This window comes from Eurypyga helias, unplaced genomic scaffold (genome assembly GCF_000690775.1).
Source record: "Eurypyga helias isolate BGI_N326 unplaced genomic scaffold, ASM69077v1 scaffold11993, whole genome shotgun sequence".
Classification (NCBI taxonomy): Eukaryota; Metazoa; Chordata; class Aves; order Eurypygiformes; family Eurypygidae; genus Eurypyga; species Eurypyga helias.
In genome coordinates this window covers 746-21,964 of record NW_010241932.1, presented here as the reverse complement: position 1 = coordinate 21,964, position 21,219 = coordinate 746, and the positions used below count along the sequence as shown (strand labels likewise).

Sequence of the window (21,219 nt, the reverse complement as noted above, 5' to 3'; positions counted from 1 at the left end):
CCTTCCAACCCTTAGCACTCTGTGAGTCTGACTCTGTGATTTACTGGGAAGAATATGGGCAACTCGGGCATCAGCAGTACAAACTTCCCTATCTCTGTTGGGAAGGATTGCTTATATTACTGCAAAGTAATTAGTTATTCTGCAAATTCAGTAGTTCGCTTCTCTTTTGCTACTTGCAACAGAATGGTTTTGTCTTATCGACTTGAGTGATCTTTTTTTCTAGTCTGTTACACAGACTTCAAGGAAGTTTAAGAACTACTGGTTGAAGCAGGCTAGATGTGACCTAAAGGGTATGTCCCATCATCATCTGTCTCCTGAGTCACTCTGTTGTTTAGTACAGTGTGCGCTTACAAAACTTAGAAAATACACCTTCCTCAGGAACATTCTTTAGTGTCCTAAAAAAATATCAGACTGTTTACACAATCATAGAAATGCTGGTTGGAAGAGGCATCTGGAGGTTGTCTAGGCCAGCTTCATGCAGGAGGCAGGTTAGTTGCCAAGACTATACTAGGTCAAGCTATGGCTCTGATAGTTGAGCAGTGAATTTCCGAGCATGGAGTCTCCACAGCCTCTCTCAATTACCATTTCCAGTGCTATGCTATTTACCTAGTGAAGGAGTTTTTCTGAATGTCCTACCAAAGAACGACTTGTGACCATTGCTCCTTGCGATACTATTGGCTGCTGCCAAGAAGAGCTGGGCCCTGTCACTCCTGTAACTGCTATTCAGATGGTATGGGCTGTTACTAGATCACCTACTAGCCTCAACCACGATTGCTTTTGGTAAATTGATATTGCCTATTCCTGGTTATGTTTTTGTCCCTCACATAATTGGAAACTGATTCCAGGGGACATGACACGATCTGCCTTTTTTTCAGGGAGCTAGGGGAGACTAGTTACCTGTGCCATCTTTCTCATCCTTTTTAAAAGCAAGCATAACACACTGTCCTTTTCCAATCATCAGGCACCTCCCATAATCACCACGATTATGGTGATAAGCTTTCAGCTTAGCGAATCCTACCTGGCCTACAGATTTCAGTATAACCCGCTTTTCTCATTAGGACCTAACCTGCTGCTTCCTGGCTGCTGGTCATCCCTCTTCGTCCCAAATCATGCTGGTACACATGGAGATCTGTGATCAGGCTCTGCCTGTGAAGACCAAGGCAAAAGATACTGAAGACTCCAAACCATTTTATATAATCTATTTGTAAATTGTTTGCCTCATTCCTTGACAGACCCACATTTTGTCTGAACTTCCTTCAGCTACTAGCCTGCTTGCAGAATCCCCTTATGTTCCTCATCAGTTTTAGCTATGGCTGGGCTTTGGCCTTCATAATTTTGTCCCTAATTGCCAGAGCAATGATTTTATATCCTTTTGTTTCCCATCCTTTTTTCCACTTCTAATATGCTCCCCTTTTGTATTTTATTTAGGAACATTGTGCACCAAACAGTTCTTCTGACACAATCCCCTGCACAATGGACTGATTAGCTCTTGAGGTCTAAATAAATTTTCTTTTTATTTATTCGGAGAGCCAGCTCTCCTAAGTACCTTTAATCCTAATGGTAGTTTTCTTGGGAAGTCTGACTATCAGTTGCTTAAACAAGCTGAAGTCCTATCTCCTGAAGTTCATCATCTTAACTGCTGTTCAACTTCGCATCCTTCCTTGACATCCTGAGGTCAGTTATCCTGTGGTCACTGCAAGGCAAGCTGCCTCTACAGCTGTAGTCATCTCCAGTTTTTCCCTGGTTATGAACAGCAATCAAGTGGTACATTACTACTAGTTGGTCTCTCTAGTATGTGCCTTAAGGAATTGTCAACCAATGCACTCTAGGAACATTCAGAAATTTCCTTCAATGCACAAAAACGTAGAGATGTGGTTTTCAATATCAAACCAATAATCTTGCAACCAGAGTTTTTTTCAGATTTTGCTAAAACCTGTGCTCTCACCAGGAGATCCCAAAAGAACTTTACTGCAGCAAAACTTCCCACACTCAGAAAAGCAAGCTGGCTTGCTTTCATGTTCCTTTTCCTGCAGAAGCTTCAGTCCCTGGCATGTATCAGGTCTTAAAAGGTTAGCAGATCTGTCTTATTTTAAAATAGAAGATTTTAACCCAAAATGTCTTTCTTGATCACCACATACTGAAATTCTCTCTCCCTTTTAACAGAAGTGAATCCAGTCTGACTGTGCCTGGTAATCATAATTAAGAGTGGAGTAGCGTCACATGTATAGTTTTTAAGAAGGGTGGTCAAGTATATTAAAGTTTTCTGTCCTGTTTTTATGCAGACATTTTCCCTAAAAGTAAGTGCTTTATAAGGCAGGTTTAAGGTAGCTAATTAAATACTTCATTAAACATACCAAATTACTTGTTAGATCTCTGTGCCATCAGTGAGATGGGTTTGATGTTCCACTGGCTGTGCATATCCTACGCCCCTCCTTTGTTCACTGGATCAGAGAGTGATTAACTGAGAGGGAGATCCTTGGAAGAATTCATAGGATGAGTTCTGACAAAGAATTTGTCCCAGTTAACTAAAATTTCTGTTGTAGAATATATTTTAAATAAAACTTAATACTGAATTTTTTTAAGGTACCTTGTTAATCCATATCTTAAAATAACCTAGGAAGAGTCTTCTTGTTGAACAGTATGTGTGCAGATATGCACACGATATGTACTTTTCTTGTTTACGTAAGATGACATACAGCACGGTCCTGACACTTGTATCTGTATTTTTCAGCTGATTGCAAAGATCTGAAAGAATGTGTGAACCAGATATCTCTTTACTGGAAAATGTAGCATTGTGTAGTATGTTATGACTGCCAGCTACTTAGCACATGTCGCACAAGTACTTTTATCAGCTGTAGTAAATCAACTTAGAGGAGTTTAACTTTTATTGTGGCTTATCCGGAGTGTCGTAGTACAACCATGAAAGTCAGGTCCTCGTGTCACTGGCATGTGTAGCACATACCTCAGAAGGTTGCAAACTGTGTACGTTTTGGTTATGCTGTTTTCTTCTGCGTGTTTGCTGTCACACCGTGACCCACAGTAAAGCAAGTGAAACCACGCCGCTTTGTTAATCTGCACTGAAAGTCTTACAGGTTTTGGTTTGGGAAATTTTTTGTTCCCTGAAGGGGTGAATGAAATATATCTGTAATTTAAATGCATTTAAAGATTCCCTTTTTCCCTACCCTTTTCACCCAATACTTAGAATTCATTCCATTCTCTGAAACTTCAGAGATAGGCTTTGAAAAATGTTCAGTGTTTTATATTGAGAATAACAGAGGATAATTATACCTATCATATCTGAAAATACTGGTTGATGATCCTACTCCTACTAGGAATATCACATATCAGTTCATTATTCTTGAATGCTAGAATTTGTGTGTATTTTTTACTTTTACATTGCTATCGGTAAATTACATTTAGTTTTGACAGGCAAATAACACCATAGCTTTACATGAGAAAAAGCAAAAGTTTTAGATTACTAAAGTATGAATTACAGTTTCAAAGTTTTTTTTCATGGTAGAAGGTGACCTCATGATTTGAGCTGGCTGCACAAAGACTTGATCCAGATCGGGATGTTTGTGGAGGTAGGGAATACATCCATACAGGACTGGCTCAAGATTCTTGGTTCCTTATGATGTTTTGTCTGTGTATGTTCTACTCAAAGACCTTTCTTGCACTGGAGATTTAAGTTCTTCATTAATGTCTTTCCTGAACCCCCTCTCAAAGAAGGTATAAAGAGTGCACATAAATATATTCAGACTGAGGAATTCAGTTCTTTTCCATAATTTAGAATTGTAAGTATTTCTTCAAGTTTCACTTGTGTGGATTTTAGTAGTGTTTATGTTTAGCAGTTTTTATTATTTGGGAGGTTTTAGGGAGTCAATCATCTGACTTTAATTTTAGTTATATCCTGTGGTGTAGAGGGATTCTGAACAGTAATGATTTCAAATTTCTTCTATATGTAAATGGAAGCCATTGCTTAGATAAGTCCAATTTGTCTTTAGTTTGGAAAACAAGCAAAAAGCCTAGCAAAGCCAAGTTTAAAATATCTTGACAAGACAAATCAGTGAATCCTTTTCAAAGCCGTCAAATCAGTGTCAGCACAGACTTTGAGAACTTCTCTGATGTGCATGGAGCAGAGATCCCAATAGCAAGTAAAGGAATTAAATTCTCCTCAAAGTATTTCAGACATAGCTTTCTTAAAACACAGGGAATGTTTTCTGAAGGAGGTTAGGGTTAGGTTTCTAATTGCTTACAGAAAAAAAAGAAACTACTCTGGTATTGATACAAAGCCACTGGTAATCTTTTTTTGAAGAATTTTTATGCTAATCATGTTAGCGTCTCTGTTGCTAAACATTTCCCAGGTAAGAGTAGGCTAGGGTTTAGCCTTATCAGTTCCAAAATTAATATTGACCAATACCAATTATGCTTATACTTTTTTTTCCAATTTTTTAATTCTTTCTCAGTTGTTTAAAATTGGTGTCATGTTAGAAAAACTGACTCCATGTTGATGCTGCTGTTTCTACCAAAGAGGAGGCTTAAAGAAAAATTAAAGATCAACCTCTTCCTTTACTATAGGAGTTGGCAGAAGAGGAACCTCATCTTACTTGCAGTTCTCCATTGAAAAAGAATTATCCCCAAGTTCAGTTGCTGTGAAGTCAAGTCAGAAAAGAGCTAGAGTAAACCAAACCCTTATGTTACTTAATTCAGCATCTTTCAGCTAAGTTTCCATATGGCCACTATTCACAACTGTTGTAGACTTCACGATTTCATCATCATACTAACATCTCAGCCTCTTTATCCCCACACTCTTTAAACTGAGATTCTCAAATTAAATGGAATTTCTGAGAAGGCAGATGATTCTTAACCTTGTGGTTCTCACCAGTATTGTCATCACCTGCCACTAATCTGTACACTTTCTTCTGACAGTAGTGGTGTGTCATCTTCATCTTCGGGACAGTGTAGATACTAGGATTATGAGATATCAGGAGCTGCAGTTGAAGAGCTGAATTGACAGTAGCACATTCCACGGATTGTTTGAGGAGCTTGGGCAGAATATCATTATTTTCATTCTCATTGAAGTCATCCAAAAAGTGTTTATTCTAGGACCTTTGTTTCAGACTTTTACTACATCTGGCATCAGATTACTAGGTTAATCCTATCTAGTCCTTTGGTTTACTTCACACAGACCTAGTATCTCTACATTTAATTGCTTTGATGATCTCTACTTCAATAATATAGAAGAATCATGGCCCAAAAATGTCCTGTTTTTTGTTTTTTTGATAAATAGGAAGAAGACATCTCCTCCATTAATGAACAGGGAAGATAAGATTATCAGCAATGTTAACTACTTCCATTCATGGCAATATTTCCTTTTCTAGAATATCTTCTTTCTAAAAATCTCCTAGTTGCTTAAATAAATAAATTTAAAGGCAGTTCAGCCACTATGTCAGCACACAGTCTTCTGTTTGAAATAATTTTAATTTTTTGCAGTGATTACAATACATATTATTATCCATTAAAGAGTTCTTTCTGTCATGTGCCACATTGTCTTCTGTTTTGAATTTCCTGTCGTGTTTAGAATAGGACCTTTTTATGATTTGTCTCATTTTTCAGTTCTCAAGAAGTGCAAGATAAATGAATGACATGATACCAGGATGGTCTGTTTCAGAAAGCAAAGCTCACTTCATCCTAGCTTTCACGTGAACGCTGTACCAGAATTTCATATTAATTAGTGTTATTGGCTGCTGAATTTTTTCAATTCAAGTGAGATGGCATGCTTGTGATTTAGCTGAAGCCATTTTTTGGGGGGCTATCTTCAGGACTACTTGTAGCATCAGTAAAGTAAAGGTAAAGTGGTTTGACGATAAGAACAGTTTTTTGGGAATCTTAGGTGATGTTGTTTGGCCAGCTATTCACACTGTGTTCGTCGCTGCTTGCAAGTAATTCAGGTCTTGACACCTGTGGGATTTGTATTTGTTCCTTAGTACATGTTTATGCAGAGCATTATGTCTTACAGCAATGCTTGTTCAAAAAGTGTAACTTTGGGGAAGTGATGCTGCTTCTTCATAGAATCATAGAATGATTTGGGTTCATCCGTGACTGATACCCACTCGTGACACTTCTGACCTCAGGGGATTGAGGATGCACCCTGGTATCTCGCTACTGGTGAAAGGGCTTTTTGGCTATTACATGTTACTATGTAACACCTCTTCCTCTCCAGGGCTGTACACCTGAAATGAGGGTACACTCTGTTACCCAGAGTTGTGCATAGAATCAGGGCTTAAATCTTCAGGGAGCTCTGCAGAGTGGGTTCACCACACTTTCTGGTGAGCAATGGCATGTTCTTACCTGTTTACTCCAGAATCTTACAAAGCCTAAACCATTCTGAGGTAAACTGTATGTAAAAAAACATAATTGTGATATCTAAAGCAAGTAATGCAGTTAAAAATGTCTATAAAAGACAGAGGTAAAGAAACAAAAAAAAATTCCCACCTCTATTTAATCTTGGCATAGCGAGTTGTAATCAGAAAGCTCCAACACTTATCCAGCTAATGCATTAATTTAAGAAAAGAGAATGGTGATTGATATTCTTGGAGAGGTGACTTTTGTATGTATTTTCCTGGCTGTGCCTCTTCCCTATTGTATCATTAAGCGTGTGTGGCTGGGTTTTGATTAGTGAAGGAGCTGAGCTATGCCTTCAGTGGCTCCCTGTGCTGCTTTGTATGTCAGGTGGGTGACAGGAGGAAAGGTAGTTTGGATAGTTATAGGAGCTGGGACAGCTGAGGAGCTACTGATCAGCTGAAGAATTCCACCTTGTGATGTTTGCCCCTGGGTTCAACGTGTGCAGACACTACATCTTAAGAAAAACCTTGACCTGAGACGCTCCATACCTTTATAATTCCAAGGATAACTTCTGTTTATGTTCAGTTCTAGAGAAGATTCTCAATCGTGTTAATGAAGAGAGATTATGGAAAACTTAACTACATGTATTTTAAAAGTTATTGGGATTTGTGCTTCAATTTAAGCATGCTTTTAAATCATAGAATGGTTTGGGTTGGAAGGGACCTTAAAGACCATCTAGTTTCAACCCCCCTGCCATGGGCAGGGACACCTTCCACTAGACCAGGTTGCTCAAAGCCACGTCCAGCCTGGCCTTGAACACTTCCAGGAATGGGGCATCCACAGCTTCTCTGGGCAACCTGTTCCAGTGCTTCACTACGCTCTCACTGTGTGATGATAAATACTCTGTTGGGCTTTTATTTGGGTGACAAAGTTCTTTGTATTCTGTAAGAGTAGTAATAAAATGTTTAGTTTTAGGAGTATTGGTTATAAGAAGTATGTAGAAAAACGAAGAAATGTTGTGGGTGCAGAACATGATGTTTACTGCTCTGTACTAGACTTCTTACCCTGTGGAAGTGTTAGGGAATGCATGTGCAAAACCCAGTTAAGTCTAGTACTTTAACAAATTATAAACCATCTGTGATGTAAGAAGAGATCTGTGATTACAGGTTCTTGCATCTGTCTGCCAGTGCTAAATATGTCACAACTGGAAGTTAGGGAAAAATTCACTCATATCCTGAGGGCTGGACAGTGATCTCATAGCACCGGTGTTCTCTGCTGCTTTGGAGTTAAGGACAGCACTGCAGCCCACTTGCTGGGCTTGTTTGGCAGGACTCTAGGGCTTCCCCAGCTCATTTTAACAGAACACCAGGAACCTGCCCTGCATCCAGCAGTGCTAGAGCCATTTAGCTTGGGGAGAGTGCCAAGAGCCAGCCAGGGAGCTCTGAAGTCTATTGTCAGACTTGAAGGGAAAAGTTCATTTTAATTTCAACCAAAGCTGTGAAGTTAATGTCCTTAAGTTAGTGTTTTAAAGCAGTTGGAAAAAACACCTACACAAAGGTTTAATGTGTCTGCATTATCAGCGTCAGCTGATTTGTAGTGACTCTGTTGAGTGTACTAAGGCAAAGATGAATGCAGACTTTGCTTATTAGGTGACATTTATTAAAGGAATTTCAAGATTCCTTAAAGATTGTCATATAATTAGGATTTACCAGCTTTTTTAATAGTACCCTTAGTTCTTTAGGTAATTGATGAAAGAAGTTACAGTGATTCAGCAGAAAGCATATTGCAATTGCAGCAGTCCATTTACTGATGAATTTGCAGTTCTCAGTTTAGGTGAAGTAATAATAAGCAGAGGATAGAGTTTATCTCCATTCAGAATGTTGTAACACAGTAATAATAGCAGGCATATTTGTTCTCATCAGCTTTGCTTCCATTTTCTTATTAGTGGCAGTAAAATCTATGGTCTGCAATTAATCATTTGGAAGCAACATTAGTGTAGCACCTTGTTTAATTTCAGTATATTGGATTTGAAATTCACATTGTTGTTTTGGTTTTGGTTATACTTGCCATGGTCATGATCCTGATTTTTCATTATAAGATTCAAGGATTAAATGTTTACTCTTAAGTTCTGTCATTGCTTTTGAAGACGCTGTGTCAAAAGGGAAACATAGCCACTTTGAACTTGTGTACAATTACTGTGAACTTTTCTCTCACAACAGGTATTTATAACAGTATTTTCAGTTGCCAGCAACACTGTTGGAAAGAAAATAATGTGCATAAGTCATTTCCGAATCATCTGGAGTGATGATTGGCTCTGCTGGGCTAGAGCTCCCCAGCATGCATTTTCTCAGAACCTGTTCTTTTCATGTGTGACATGGTATGGGGTTTGCATTTTATGATGCTGGGAGAATTCTAAGTAGTAAAAATACTGCATACTTTAAAGCAATGCTTGTCTAACGTGTGCTGCTGAACTTGGTGTTTTGGCAGAGCAGAACTTGCTGTGGCTTTGAGGAACAAGAATTTGATAAGATATATTGTAATTATTTGGTTTAAAATAATGCACTTTTATCTTTGATGCATGAAGTAATTAACTGGTATCATCAAGTCGTGTTCAAGCACTATTATTCAGGTCTTAGTCTAAGTTGTTATTTTTCTTTTTTTTTTCTTTTGTCCCTCAGTTTGTAAGACTTGTATTGTTCAACACTTTGAAGACAGCAATGACTGTCCCAGGTGTGGCAACCAAGTGCATGAGACCAATCCACTAGAAATGTTAAGGTAAGATGACATTGCACAACATTTGCTGAAATGGAAGAACAGAAAAATAAAATAAAAATAGTATCTTTATCATGAATGGGAGTTATTTTTTGTCTTATTTTGTATAATACATATATATCAACTGTTCTTGGCCATAGGTTCTCTCAATTTCTGATTTCTCAGTAAACTGTAAATGGAGTTGTTTCAGATATAATAAAGGGAGTAAAGATAAGGGAAAGACACAGAAACACTGGTTATATTATACCAATTAAAATAAATATTTTAATACCACTATTAAACATACAAATGAACTAGATATTTTTTATTCTTTACATGAAATTAAATTCTAGTTTCTTTTTTCCAAACAATTTAGAGCATTCCAACTGCATGCAACTTATTCTTAGAACAATGTAGAAAATCAGTCGTGCAAATAACTGAATGTTTTCCACAACATATATCTACCAATCTGAATAGAAGTCTGCTGTCAGATTAATGTAAAGACACTCATGAAAGAAAGTTTTGACACTAAAAATACCCTTTCTTGAGAGTTTGCATTTCTTATGTCACAATAACACATTTTTTTTTTTTTTTTTTTTTAAACAATTATTTTTCCTGAAATTCTGGATTATCTTCTAGGGTTTATTTTGAAACAAAGGTGATAGCCATCCTACAGGTATAGTACAGAGAAATCAAGAAATGTCACCGTAAGTGGAAGAACTTCATGTTTTCCTAAAATGATGGAGCCACTCCCTGAGCTCACTCCCAACACTCTCTCCACCCCTACACACCCCCTGCAATATTATTAGCTTGTAATACTGTTGTGAATTTAGGAAGAAGTATTCTTAAATCAATGTTAAAATAAATATTTACGTCTGGAATTTACTGGAGTTGGTATGATTTCCTAATGTCGTTGAGTTGGCTAAAATTTGTCATATTTTGCTTTGATTTTTGACTGATAGGTGTGCAGAGCAATTCCCACGCTTCAATTACATACCAAAAGGATAGGTGAGAGAGATTAAATTCAGTAGCTCTGAAGGTTGTTATTTGCATAAGTCTTTATCATCTGAATGTTTTTCGGAAGGGTAGGGCTAAAAGGGTTTATATAGCTCTTTACCATAAGCATTTTTCAGATCTCCTGTCAGTGTCTGAGATGCTGTGTCAGCTGTAACAGAAGATGCTATACAGAGTGCATAAGGCTACTAACTAATAAGCTGAAAACAAAAGCATTTTAGACATATGTCTTTTATTCTGACAGGACCATTTCACAGGAACTGAAAAATGCATTTTCTGAAACATCTAGTAGATGTTTAGTAAATGAATACTGTGCTTTAAGCAGGAAATGATAAAAGGGTGAGAAATGTTGAGACCACAAGCCAGAAATGTGGGAAGAGCTATTTTGTCTGTAATTATTTCCTGAAACTCCTTTTAGAGTAATTTGGTTTATTTGCCAACAAACTGCATATAGCTAGTAGTTTGCTGGTTGCATTTTATGAAACAGTTTTGAACATTTGCTAGACTTATCATCAGAACACCACATAAGTAGTGCAAAGGAATTATCTTTTTTGGATGTTGCTGGCATAACTTATTATATGTCTTATACTCTGACTGTAGAGACCAGCCCAATCATTGCTCAAGAATGCAGTCACTTTCTGAGAAATGGCATTGAACACTCGATAGCATTTTTAACTGAGATCTTCAAGATGAACTTCATAAACTACTTTATAAACTCAATTCTGAATAACTTCATAACTATGTGAGTTTTTTAGATGTAGCTTTTAGTGGAAAGCACACAGGGTCTGTTGAAACTATAAGCCTAAGTCTGAAATTCAACACTGAGCTCTAAAATGAAAATCTAGGAAGAGTGTTAAATTCTAGAATTCCCTTTTCTGATTTAGCAGAATTCTGCATCATCAGTATTGAATAAGGCCTGTGTTGGTTATACCATGAAGACAGGCTTCTTTTTTTGTTGGTAGCATGCAGCTCTGGATGCAAGTTTTCCTGAGTGATAGTCTTCATTTGCTTCACTTCAGAAAATTAAATTATCAGACAGAGTAGCTTTGATCTTGTAACTCATTGTGCTGGTTTTAGTCAGAAAAGAGTTAACTGTCTTTACTGTGGCTGGTATGAAACTAGGTTTCTGGATTTATGCTGAGAAAGTACTGATAAGGTATGTTTTTAGTTGGTGCTGGGAAGTGCTTGCACCAAATTCAAGGTCTCCCTCAGCTTCTGATATTGCAGCTGCGTTCCCAGCTTTCTCGCTACAGGCGGTGTGGGGGAACACACAGTTCAGCCAGGTGACCCTAACTGACCAGAGGAGTATTTCATTCCATAGTACGTCATGTTCGGTACATAAGTGAGGAGTTGGTCTGAGGGCTGTTACACTCTCTGACTCTTGACACTTTATAACACTCTACACTCTTTTGCTGGCTCCTTAACTCCTTTGATAGCTGCTTGGCTAACTCCTTTGCTGGCTCATTCGTGAGTTGGTGGGTTTGTTAGTTTTCCTGGTTGTGCTGTCGCTGATAGGGCTTGCTCAGCCTCTGCTGCGATGGCTCTCGGGCTCTTACTCGCACTTCTCAGGACCTGCCTGTGTATTGGTTGGCAGGTGGTGAGCAGTTGTATCATGTTTTATTTTCTATTATTTTAATTACTATTAGTAGTACTTGTATATATTCATTTATGAATATATTATTCATTTATATTCAGTTAGCAAATAGTTCTTACCTTGATTTTACAAGCTTCCTTGACTTTTTCCTCTGCTTCTTCCCCTCTGCTGGAGGAAAGGGAGGGGAGGTGTGAGAGCAGCTTCTTGGTATTTTTCTGGCTGGAGTTGGACTGTGACACTTGTTCAGTATTATAGGAGAGATGAAAGAAGAAAGTATACAAAGCTGACATACACTTAGTTCTTCATAGAACTGAAGAGACCTTGGAGACCATCTCTAGTTCCAACCCTCCTGCCATGGGCAGGGACACCTTCCACTAGACCAGGTTGCTCAAAGCCTCATCCAACCTGGCCTTGAACAATTCCAGGGATGGGGCATCCACAGCTTCTCTGGGCAACCTGTTCCAGTGCTTCACCACCCTCTCTGTGAAGAACTTCTTCCTGATATCTAATCTAAATCTACCCACTTTCAATTTAAACCTGTTACCCCTTGTCCTGTCACTACAGGCCCTTGTAAAAAGTCCCCCCCAGCTTCCTTGTAGACCCCTTCGGGTACTGGAAGGCTGCAATAAGGTCTCCCCGGAGCCTTCTCTTCTCCAGGCTGAACAAGCCCAACTCTCTCAGCCTTTCATCATAGCAGAGGTGCTCCAGCCCTCTGGTCATCTTTGTGGCCTCCTCTGGACTTGCTCCAACAGTTCCGTCTCCCCATTATGGTGGGACCCTAGAGCTGAACGCAGTACTCCTCTATCTATACATTCTGGTTTGGAGGTTGAAAGATGAGAGGGTGGAAAGAGACGTGTCTAAAATACTAATGTTCTTGTTTCAGCATTAACAGGAAGTATCATATTAAATGACTGAGACCAACTTTGGAGTTATGTTGAACAGTTTCATTTTGGAATGAGTTTGATGAGAGTCACAGAAATAAAATACTTGTTAGAGTGCTCACAGGCATGGATAATAGGAACCCTGTAAGATGCATCTGAAATTGAGAGTCTTTTTATAATTTCTTATTTTTTCCCTATAATTTAAGTTTAGGTTCCCTGTACTTAAAAATCAGATAAGTGGGGTTTTTTTCTGCATTTTTAGAGTACGGGTTAGTATTTATTCTTCATAAGGATGAAACAGCTCTTCTTGTTTAGCTTTTGAAAGAAAACAGTCATTGACTAGAGTATGAAACTAGTTCTTGCTGCTAGCATTGTAAATTTGCTAAGTACACTGCTCTTCATGCTATGTTAGTCTTACCAATAACTTTTGTTTTGGGCCATTGAAGATGAATTGGAAAGTGCTAAGTGGGAATTTTCAGAAATAAATGCAGAAAAAATAACATGCTTTATACCATCCTGAGGAATGATTTGTGGAATTGTGAATTAAGTTGGTGATGGCTGGTTTGTTGTTGTGGGGTTTTTTTTAAGTTATTATTTCTTTTCTCTTAATAGTAAATTATGATTGGACCTTTCTTATAATGTGAAACGAATTCCATTTCTAAGACAGGTTCCCAAGTTCCCAGTGCTGCGCTGTGGGAACTTCAGAGAAAGCAGTACCATGTAGTTGCATTAGATATTGATAGGAGCGGCTAGAAAAGATAACATAACTATTGCAAAGGTAGACCTATATTGTCATCTATCAGAGGCTAAGTGCTCAGATACCACATGATTTTGGCTTCCTTCTTATCAGTGAAAAAGCATGCTCTATGCTGTTTTGTTTTAAGCGAGGTCTGTTCCACTTGCTGAAGACTTGGGGGTTTGCCTTTATAAGAAGCAGCAATTAAAAAATGGATGTGCCTGGTTGTAGCTTGCACATGAATATTCTTATAGTATGACTGTCTCCATGAACTGATGGATAACACAGGAACTAGTCACAGAACAACATGATTGGGTAATAGTTCTAATTGTAAACTTTCATTTACAAATACAAATTCTGTAAAGAAGAGAACTTGGAATGCTCATATATTTATTAAGATATTGTTATCATATTAAAATGGCTTTACGTATTCCTCAGCAATAAAATCATTCAGTCATCTCCCTACTTTCCCACTGCTAGTAAACTAGAGTCATGTGTTTCATAACAGGCCTATAGTGAAATATTAATAAGATGTACACATACATCTAAGTGTATATGCAAATATATATGCATATAGAGAGATACACTTCATTATTGAGGTGAAAAAGTAAGTCAATTCAAACTATACCAAGGCAATTATTGTATTGTAGCTTCTGACTGAATCTGAAGGTACTTAATTTTTCTGGCCATATTACATAGTACTTTGTTTAGTCATGGGTTTTTGTTGAGGATATGGACAGTGGGAGTTACTGTTCACAAGAGAAGGAGTAGGGGGGCAGAGGAGAGAAAGGAAACTGGAGGGTGAGACAGGGAGAGGAAGTGGAACTAGAAAGCGAATTATAAATTAAATGGGTGGGAGAGTAGGTAAAATACAGAGAAAAGGGAAGAAAAATACTTTTGCTTCAGCCACAAAGGTAAATGCACTGTGTCCTGTGAAAGGATCTGTAATGGCTATGTCTGGCACTAATATCAGCGTATCAGGGCATATGCCTGTGCCGCAAACTGTCGTCTAGTAGGCAAACTGATGGCAGGCTTGACCGGTTTAAATGAGTTCTGTTGGGTACTGCGAACTGTCTAGCCAGAGCAGCGTGGATGCTCTGTGGTCGTCGTCTTCCTGCCAAGACAGGTTTGTCTGTTCTGTAATGAGTAGGGGATAGTCTGTTCAGTTTTTCAAAACAGCCTTATTACCAAAGCACTTGAACATTTAATATGATAATGTGATAATGGAGTTTATCATTTTCATGCTCATGACCTGGCCCTTAAAATTGGATACTACTTTTCTAGTTTGTTCCTTTTAGTAACACAATTGTTTGCATGTAGCACAAATTAAAATAATGAAAATTTTAGACTGTGTTTTCTCTTTTGCTTCATTTTTGGTTTTATACGTTAAAAAATAAAATCTTTGGTTATTTGTAAAAGAAATCCATTCAAGAGCTTGTTGAAATAAGCTTTAATGCCTGTTGTCTCTCAAGTAAAATCAATTGGGTTTTGCAGGATGTATTATTTACCAGAAATATGCAATTCATTTTCTTATTCAAAGTTTTTATTTTATTTAAAGGCTAAAAATATTTTAAATCCTAGTTTCTACTTAATGTGAAATCTATTTTTTTCCTTTGAAAGGCTGGATAACACCTTGGAGGAAATTATATTTAAGCTGGTGCCTGGACTTCGAGAACGTAAGTTTCTCAGTTGGTTTTGGGTATCTGTTTGGATTGATGGAGGGAATATGGCTATTTCTAATGATGTGCCTGTAGTATTGATTTTAAAATTCACATTACTGTTCTTTGATGTTAACTAGAGGAACTGCAGCGAGAGATCGAATTTTGGAAGAAAAACAAACCTCAAGAAAATGGACAAGGAGGTGATGGTTTTTTTTTTTTCTTCTTTCATCTGTATGTTAAGTAATATTGCTCGTGTAGCTCCATTTCTTCAAACACTTATGCATGTACATTGTTTTTATGGAATTGAAAGATACTACAGAAACTCATAACAAATCTATGTAAATGTAGTCTAGGTCTTCATGTACTGCTGCTTATCTATTAACCAGTTGTTTTACAAACACTAGCTGTTTTACCATTATTTTCATTTGCATTTCCCGAAGCTCTCACTTTAGCTCTCACTTTTCAACTCTCATGCAATTTTCCACTTGAATTCTTAATTTTCTTAATACAGCAAGATGCAGAATGACTTGAGCTTTTTACAGATTATTTCTGTTACTGAATTTGACCAGCTGTTAAGTAGGAGGTTGTCAAGAATTATTTATGACAAGTAGTAAAACAGTTTTCCACACATGCTAAACAATTGTTTTATGTAGATTCCAAAATGTTTTCTTTTTTTTTTTTTATTGGTAGTTGACCCATGAACTTTGAGAGCCCAGTATTGAGGTGCTAACTGAGGACTATATCCAACAGTTTTTATGCCCCTCTAATTTGACATCAAGGTTTTGATACCATAGCCTGTTTGTCTTGGGCATTTTTAAGAATTTTTGAAAGGCTCTGCTGGGGTAAAGAAATAGCTGTTTTTAGTAAAGGATCACTGTCAAGTAAACGTCTTGCAATACTCTTCTGCACTCAACTCTTTTATAATATCTTTTTTTTCAACTTCATGACATTTTGTGTTCTTTCTTCCTAGTTCTGTTGATTTGCATTTAGCATTGGTTGTAAGGAACAAGGTTCTTTGTCATATAATTAAATGAAGAACTGCAGGACAGTTGAATAGGTGAAATTATATTAGTTTACTACAAGGACCTGTGTAGTGTATACCTATTCAGTTTTAAAAATACTTAGTTTTTTTTTAATTAAATATAGAATTTTATTGATTGTTTTAAAAATTATTTAATGCTATATACGTTAAAAATAACAATTTTCAAATTTGTACAATATGACTTACTTTTAGTCAGCTTACTCTTCAGGTTCCTACCTTCCTCCCATAATTTAATAGCAACTGATCTCCATTAGGTTTACTAAGTGTAATGAGTTATTGGATTGTTTTGTGAATCAGAGGAAGGCTTTAACTCTCAAAATATACTTTTAAGTAGCCACAGATGTATCCAGCTCTGTTAGAAACTGTGTCCTTGGGCTATGGAAATTTGGCTCTACAAACCATTTAAAAGTCATGATAACTCATTGAGACAAATTACGAACATTTAAACTGTTTTCTGCCATAAACAAGGATTTAGAATCTTGTGTGAGAATAATCTCAGGAAGAAGGGACTGTTTCAGTTGTCAATACCATGCCTTGCAAACACACAGTTGAGTTTAAAAGAGTCCATGGTTATGTCCTGTACAAAAGGTCAGAACACAGTTCCCAACTTACCAGGACTTCACAGTTCCCAGGACTTACAATTTTCACATATCAGAAGAAAAAAAACCTTAAACAACAAAGCACATCTCAGGCATTGCTGACTCTACTACGAGAGTGGTTACTAGTGAGAATTGACAGATGATGATAGGAGACATACCGTGGAACAGAGAAAAAAAATCTTTATTGGTCCTCTCCAGCCTAACTGGAGAAAGAAGAGAGCAAACAGCTTTACATTGCCTCACTCTATGGTGATCAGTTTTACATTGACTGTGTGAGAAAAGCATGGGAAATAGACAGTTTCTAAGGTTTGCTGGAAATGTGAGGGGGGAAAAAAAGACAAATATCAATTTATGCCTTAAGGAAGGAGGCATCGAGATGGGTGGGGTGTTGGTTTGGTTTTCCTGTCTTCTGTTTTTGGCTTGATGCTCTTGACTTGGAGAACACTAAGCCCAGTTTGGTGACATTAGAATTTCTTTTTTCTCTTTTACTTTTTTTTAAACTTCTATCGTATTGAACATTAATAACTCACCTGTAATGGACCATCACATTGATTTCTGGAGGCTGCCTCTACAAACATCATTAATTCTGATATCTACAAGGATTTTTTAGTAAATAGCCTGGTGCTATTTACACAGAGGAGCATTTGATTTTCTATCAGAAAACCTTGAAAGATGCGACATTTTTTGTGTGTACCTGTTTCTTGAATGATTTTATGATTGGAAATTTGATAATTTCCCTAGCTGTCTCGTTGGTTTTCGAGACTTTTCAAACTGCGTAACTAAATCTTCCTGCATTATTCAGCAGTGATAACTGCTGAAAGTTGTGGATGTGTTTGCATTGCTGAAGGATCTGTGACTTCTCAGGCAAGTGCTTGTGCCAGGTAGACTGCACCTGCTTGATTAAACGAGTTTGCTTCCTGGACTTTCTCAAAGAGGAAAAAAAATCTGTAGTTAGATACTGTAAATTCTTTTCGTTGCAAGACGGTTGGAACAAAGTGTATGACACACATTCAGCTGAATGTGTCAGCAGCTAGTAGGGAGTTGTGGACAAATCTCTTATAATTACGAAATACTTCAAAATTGTAGGAAAGAAAGATAATGAATGTAGCTTAAAACTCATCTTGAATATGTAAAATCAATGAAATTAAATAATTACTATGTCTAGAAACTTAAGCACAGCCTGATACTTGTTACACTTTTCATTATGCTTTCCTATTTTAACTCTTCTAAATGACTGAGAAGTCATTTGTGGTAAGTGTAGGAAAACAGCAGAATTTGATCTGAAAGTTTTTCGGGAAATGCAGAAGTAGCTTATTCAAGTTACTTGTGACAATATTTTATTCCAACAGAGAGCAGCCTTTGTTTTAAATCAAAATAAATGAGTTGGGGATATAGAAAAAACCCAAATGTGTGTAATAGGATTGTTGTATACTGTGTTCCAAATTGCAAAAATTACTCCATGTTATGGTTCATTGTATGGTTATTATTTACATATATTGCAGCTTTGTCTAGATGCAGTTGCTCATCTTATTCAAGTGTTCAACTATGGTAAACTTCTGAAAACTGTAGATTGTACCTTCTTCATAGAGTTAGATTTTAAAACCAGGAATCAATAGAACATGTAACAGCATTAGTGAAACAAGATAACATGGTATATGTGATTATATAGGATATATGTGCTCCACCAAAAAATATGGGGACCATTCCTCTTTTCTTACATTTTTTGTTTTTACAGGGGAATAAGTAAGTATATGGCTATTTAGTGATAAAATCCTTCTGGAGAGACACACCTGGGGTTTTTATAGTGGCATTGCTTAGACTAGGTCAAAAGTGGATGAAAGTGAAGTTTTGTTTTCCCTTACTTTACTTCATGATAACATTTCAGGAACTTGTCTCCACTGGGTTCTTGTGGCAGACAGTTAATATGAACTTAATACCCTTGTTACTTTGCTATGCAAGTGTTGGGATTAGTTTTTCACTGCTTATTCAAAAGCAATATTTTTTGGCAGTGAACTGCCACACCACAGAGTAGGTGTACATGGTTGAGTGATCTTGTTGCATGTGCAGCTGCAGGGTTTTAGTCGGTGGACATAAGCAGCAGTGTACAGCCATAATCGTTAGTGATCAGCCTAGTTCTTTCCTGTGACGTAGAAATCTGTTTCTTGCATATTATATTAAAATTTCAATAATAAAACTTTGTTTTCAGAGACTTGTAAATTGATCAATTTAAGAATGCACTGAATTAAAAGTGTCAACATTAATTGGAAGAAGAAATATGATCTTGAAAATTAAGTATTACTTTAAATATGTTTGTTGCTACTGTGACTTTTGATTGTTTTACACTTAAATAATATGTTCTTCATATTTCACAGATGAAAGCCCCAAAGCTGATAAACCCAAAGTAGATGAGGAGTGTGATGAAAATGAAGAAGATAAAGATTATCACAGGAGTGACCCACAGATTGCTATCTGCCTCGACTGTTTACGCAACAATGGGCAGTCAGGAGATAATGTAGTCAAAGTGAGTAGTAAAGATAATCTGTACTTTTGACATTGTTGGCAGAATAGCATCTTAAAGGAACAATATCATTTTATAACCATTAACAAACTTTAATGTGGTGACCTGTCTCTACTTCCATGCTTATTTAGTCCTTTTGTTTGAGGCATTTCAGTGCATCTTGGAATTTTGTAAAAAAATACAGGTCCATGTCGAAATCAATCTGTGACAGTGGATTTTTTTTTTTTTTAAAAGGATTATAGTTTTGTAGTCTGTAGCCTTGGTGGTATGTAACTGCATTACACAACAGATTTCACCCTACCACAGAGGTACTTAGGCTAGCTGTAGGTGAGCTGCGTCACACTTTCAGGATTGCTGTCTTACTGTGCCAGCATGAGGCTGCTTTTCAGATCTGTTGTGCACTGAATGACTGGGTTCCAGATATTCTGGGCTGTTAAACTGATTGTGACACTGATATGTCGTCTGTGGCCTTGGGCAGGTCACTTCCATCTGTAAAAAGTGTAGAGTAATACATGCTAACTACTGTTTTAAGAGTTAGGGATAGTTGGCTTCTCTTCCTGAAGGGAAAATTGCCTCATGGTATTGAGTCTAGAAGAAAGTGTTTAGAAATCCTCTTAGATTCTAATAATGCTTTATTAAATTACAAAGAGAGGAATTAAAAAAACATTTTTAAATTGTCTAATAAAACATTACTTATTTTCTGTGTGCTGTTATATGTATAAATTTGAACGTTCCTACACGTTAAGAAAGCTTTTGATTCAACAAGAAAACATATTTATGTGTCATCACTGTTTGTTTATGCTATATACAGTAAGAAGTCTATACCTCCATCACAAAGAAGGAGTCTCAGATTTCCATTTTTCCTGTTGAATCAAAACTATTAGGTTCTGGATGACAAACTCTGTGATAACAGATCATATCTTAAATTTGTAGCTTCCCTGGATTTTACCTAGATGATTTGAGGATGTTTTTACTTCCTTTTTCTCCCAAGGACTAAAGGAATTCTAAGAAATGGAACATTGGTTTGACACCCAGTGTTACTAACACAGGCACTTGGATTATTTTTGGTTTGTTGCGTTTAGGGGTTTTGTGTGTCTGGTTTTGTTTGAGTTTTTTCCTTCCTCCTTTCTGTATCTTTCGGAAATTTCTTTAGAAACAGAGATGGGTCAAATGAACTTGTTTGTCATCTTGTAAATTTTGGAAAAAAACTAAAAAGAACCTATGGTGCCATTATGAGTTAGGAGAGAGTGTAACAACAGGTTACTGGTTGGAAAAAGTGCCAATTACAGTTGTTCGTGCACTATAGATAGCTTACATGCTCCAAAATTTCTAACATGTTTTTTCTGGTTTGTTGCTGTTGCTTTAGGGTTTAATGAAGAAATTTATCCGTTGTTCGACTCGAGTGACCGTGGGAACTATCAAAAAGTTTCTCAGCTTAAAATTAAAACTTCCAAGTTCTTATGAGGTACATTTGAAAGAACAATATTTGTGTTTTTATTTCCCTGCAAAGTGTTAGGTTTTTATGAAATTTAATCGTGCTTGAACTTGAGGAATGGCGGTTTTTTGCTCAATCAGTGAGTACAGTTCAATATTCCAAATTATATTTTCTGCCCTTAAATGAGAAATCATTTTATCACCATGACTGAAGTTGGTAACTTTACAGTTTACTTAACTCATACAGTTCCAGTAATTTCAGTTTGTTGCTTATCTGGAAAGAACCGATACATTGAGTTTTGATATTTTAATGTAAAAAATAAATGCTTCCTTTTTCCATGTGGCTAATAAAAAAATCACTTAATACAGTTTTGGGCTAGTAGCTACTGGGGAAAGGGAGAGCTCAACTAGACATACGCCAAATTACTCTGCAGTTTCATTTTCTTTAAATGTAAGAAACTATCCAGTAATTATGAAGAAATGAAGAGCAATACCATTTGAATCTTTCACAATGCAGATTCTTTTTTTGCACCTTCTATGGTATTAGGTGGAATTTGATGGAGAGAGGGTCTTTGCTGCATGAATGATTTGATCTTGGCCAAGACTGTTGGTTACTGAAATCCCCCTGAGGGGATTTCTGAACA

The 21,219-nt window shown here is 37.0% G+C and overlaps 1 protein-coding gene across 1 annotated transcript; it reads left to right on the top strand.

The window, feature by feature from the left end:
• Positions 1 to 9,023: 9,023 nt before the first annotated feature.
• On the top strand, positions 9,024 to 20,606 carry PCGF5 (polycomb group ring finger 5; the record flags this gene model as incomplete). Its single annotated transcript, XM_010148909.1, has 5 exons — positions 9,024 to 9,120; positions 14,942 to 14,997; positions 15,120 to 15,182; positions 18,996 to 19,144; positions 20,508 to 20,606. Coding segments are annotated over 5 exons (464 nt in total), but the record flags the coding sequence as incomplete, so codon positions are not given.
• Between the last annotated feature and the right edge of the window lie 613 nt (positions 20,607 to 21,219).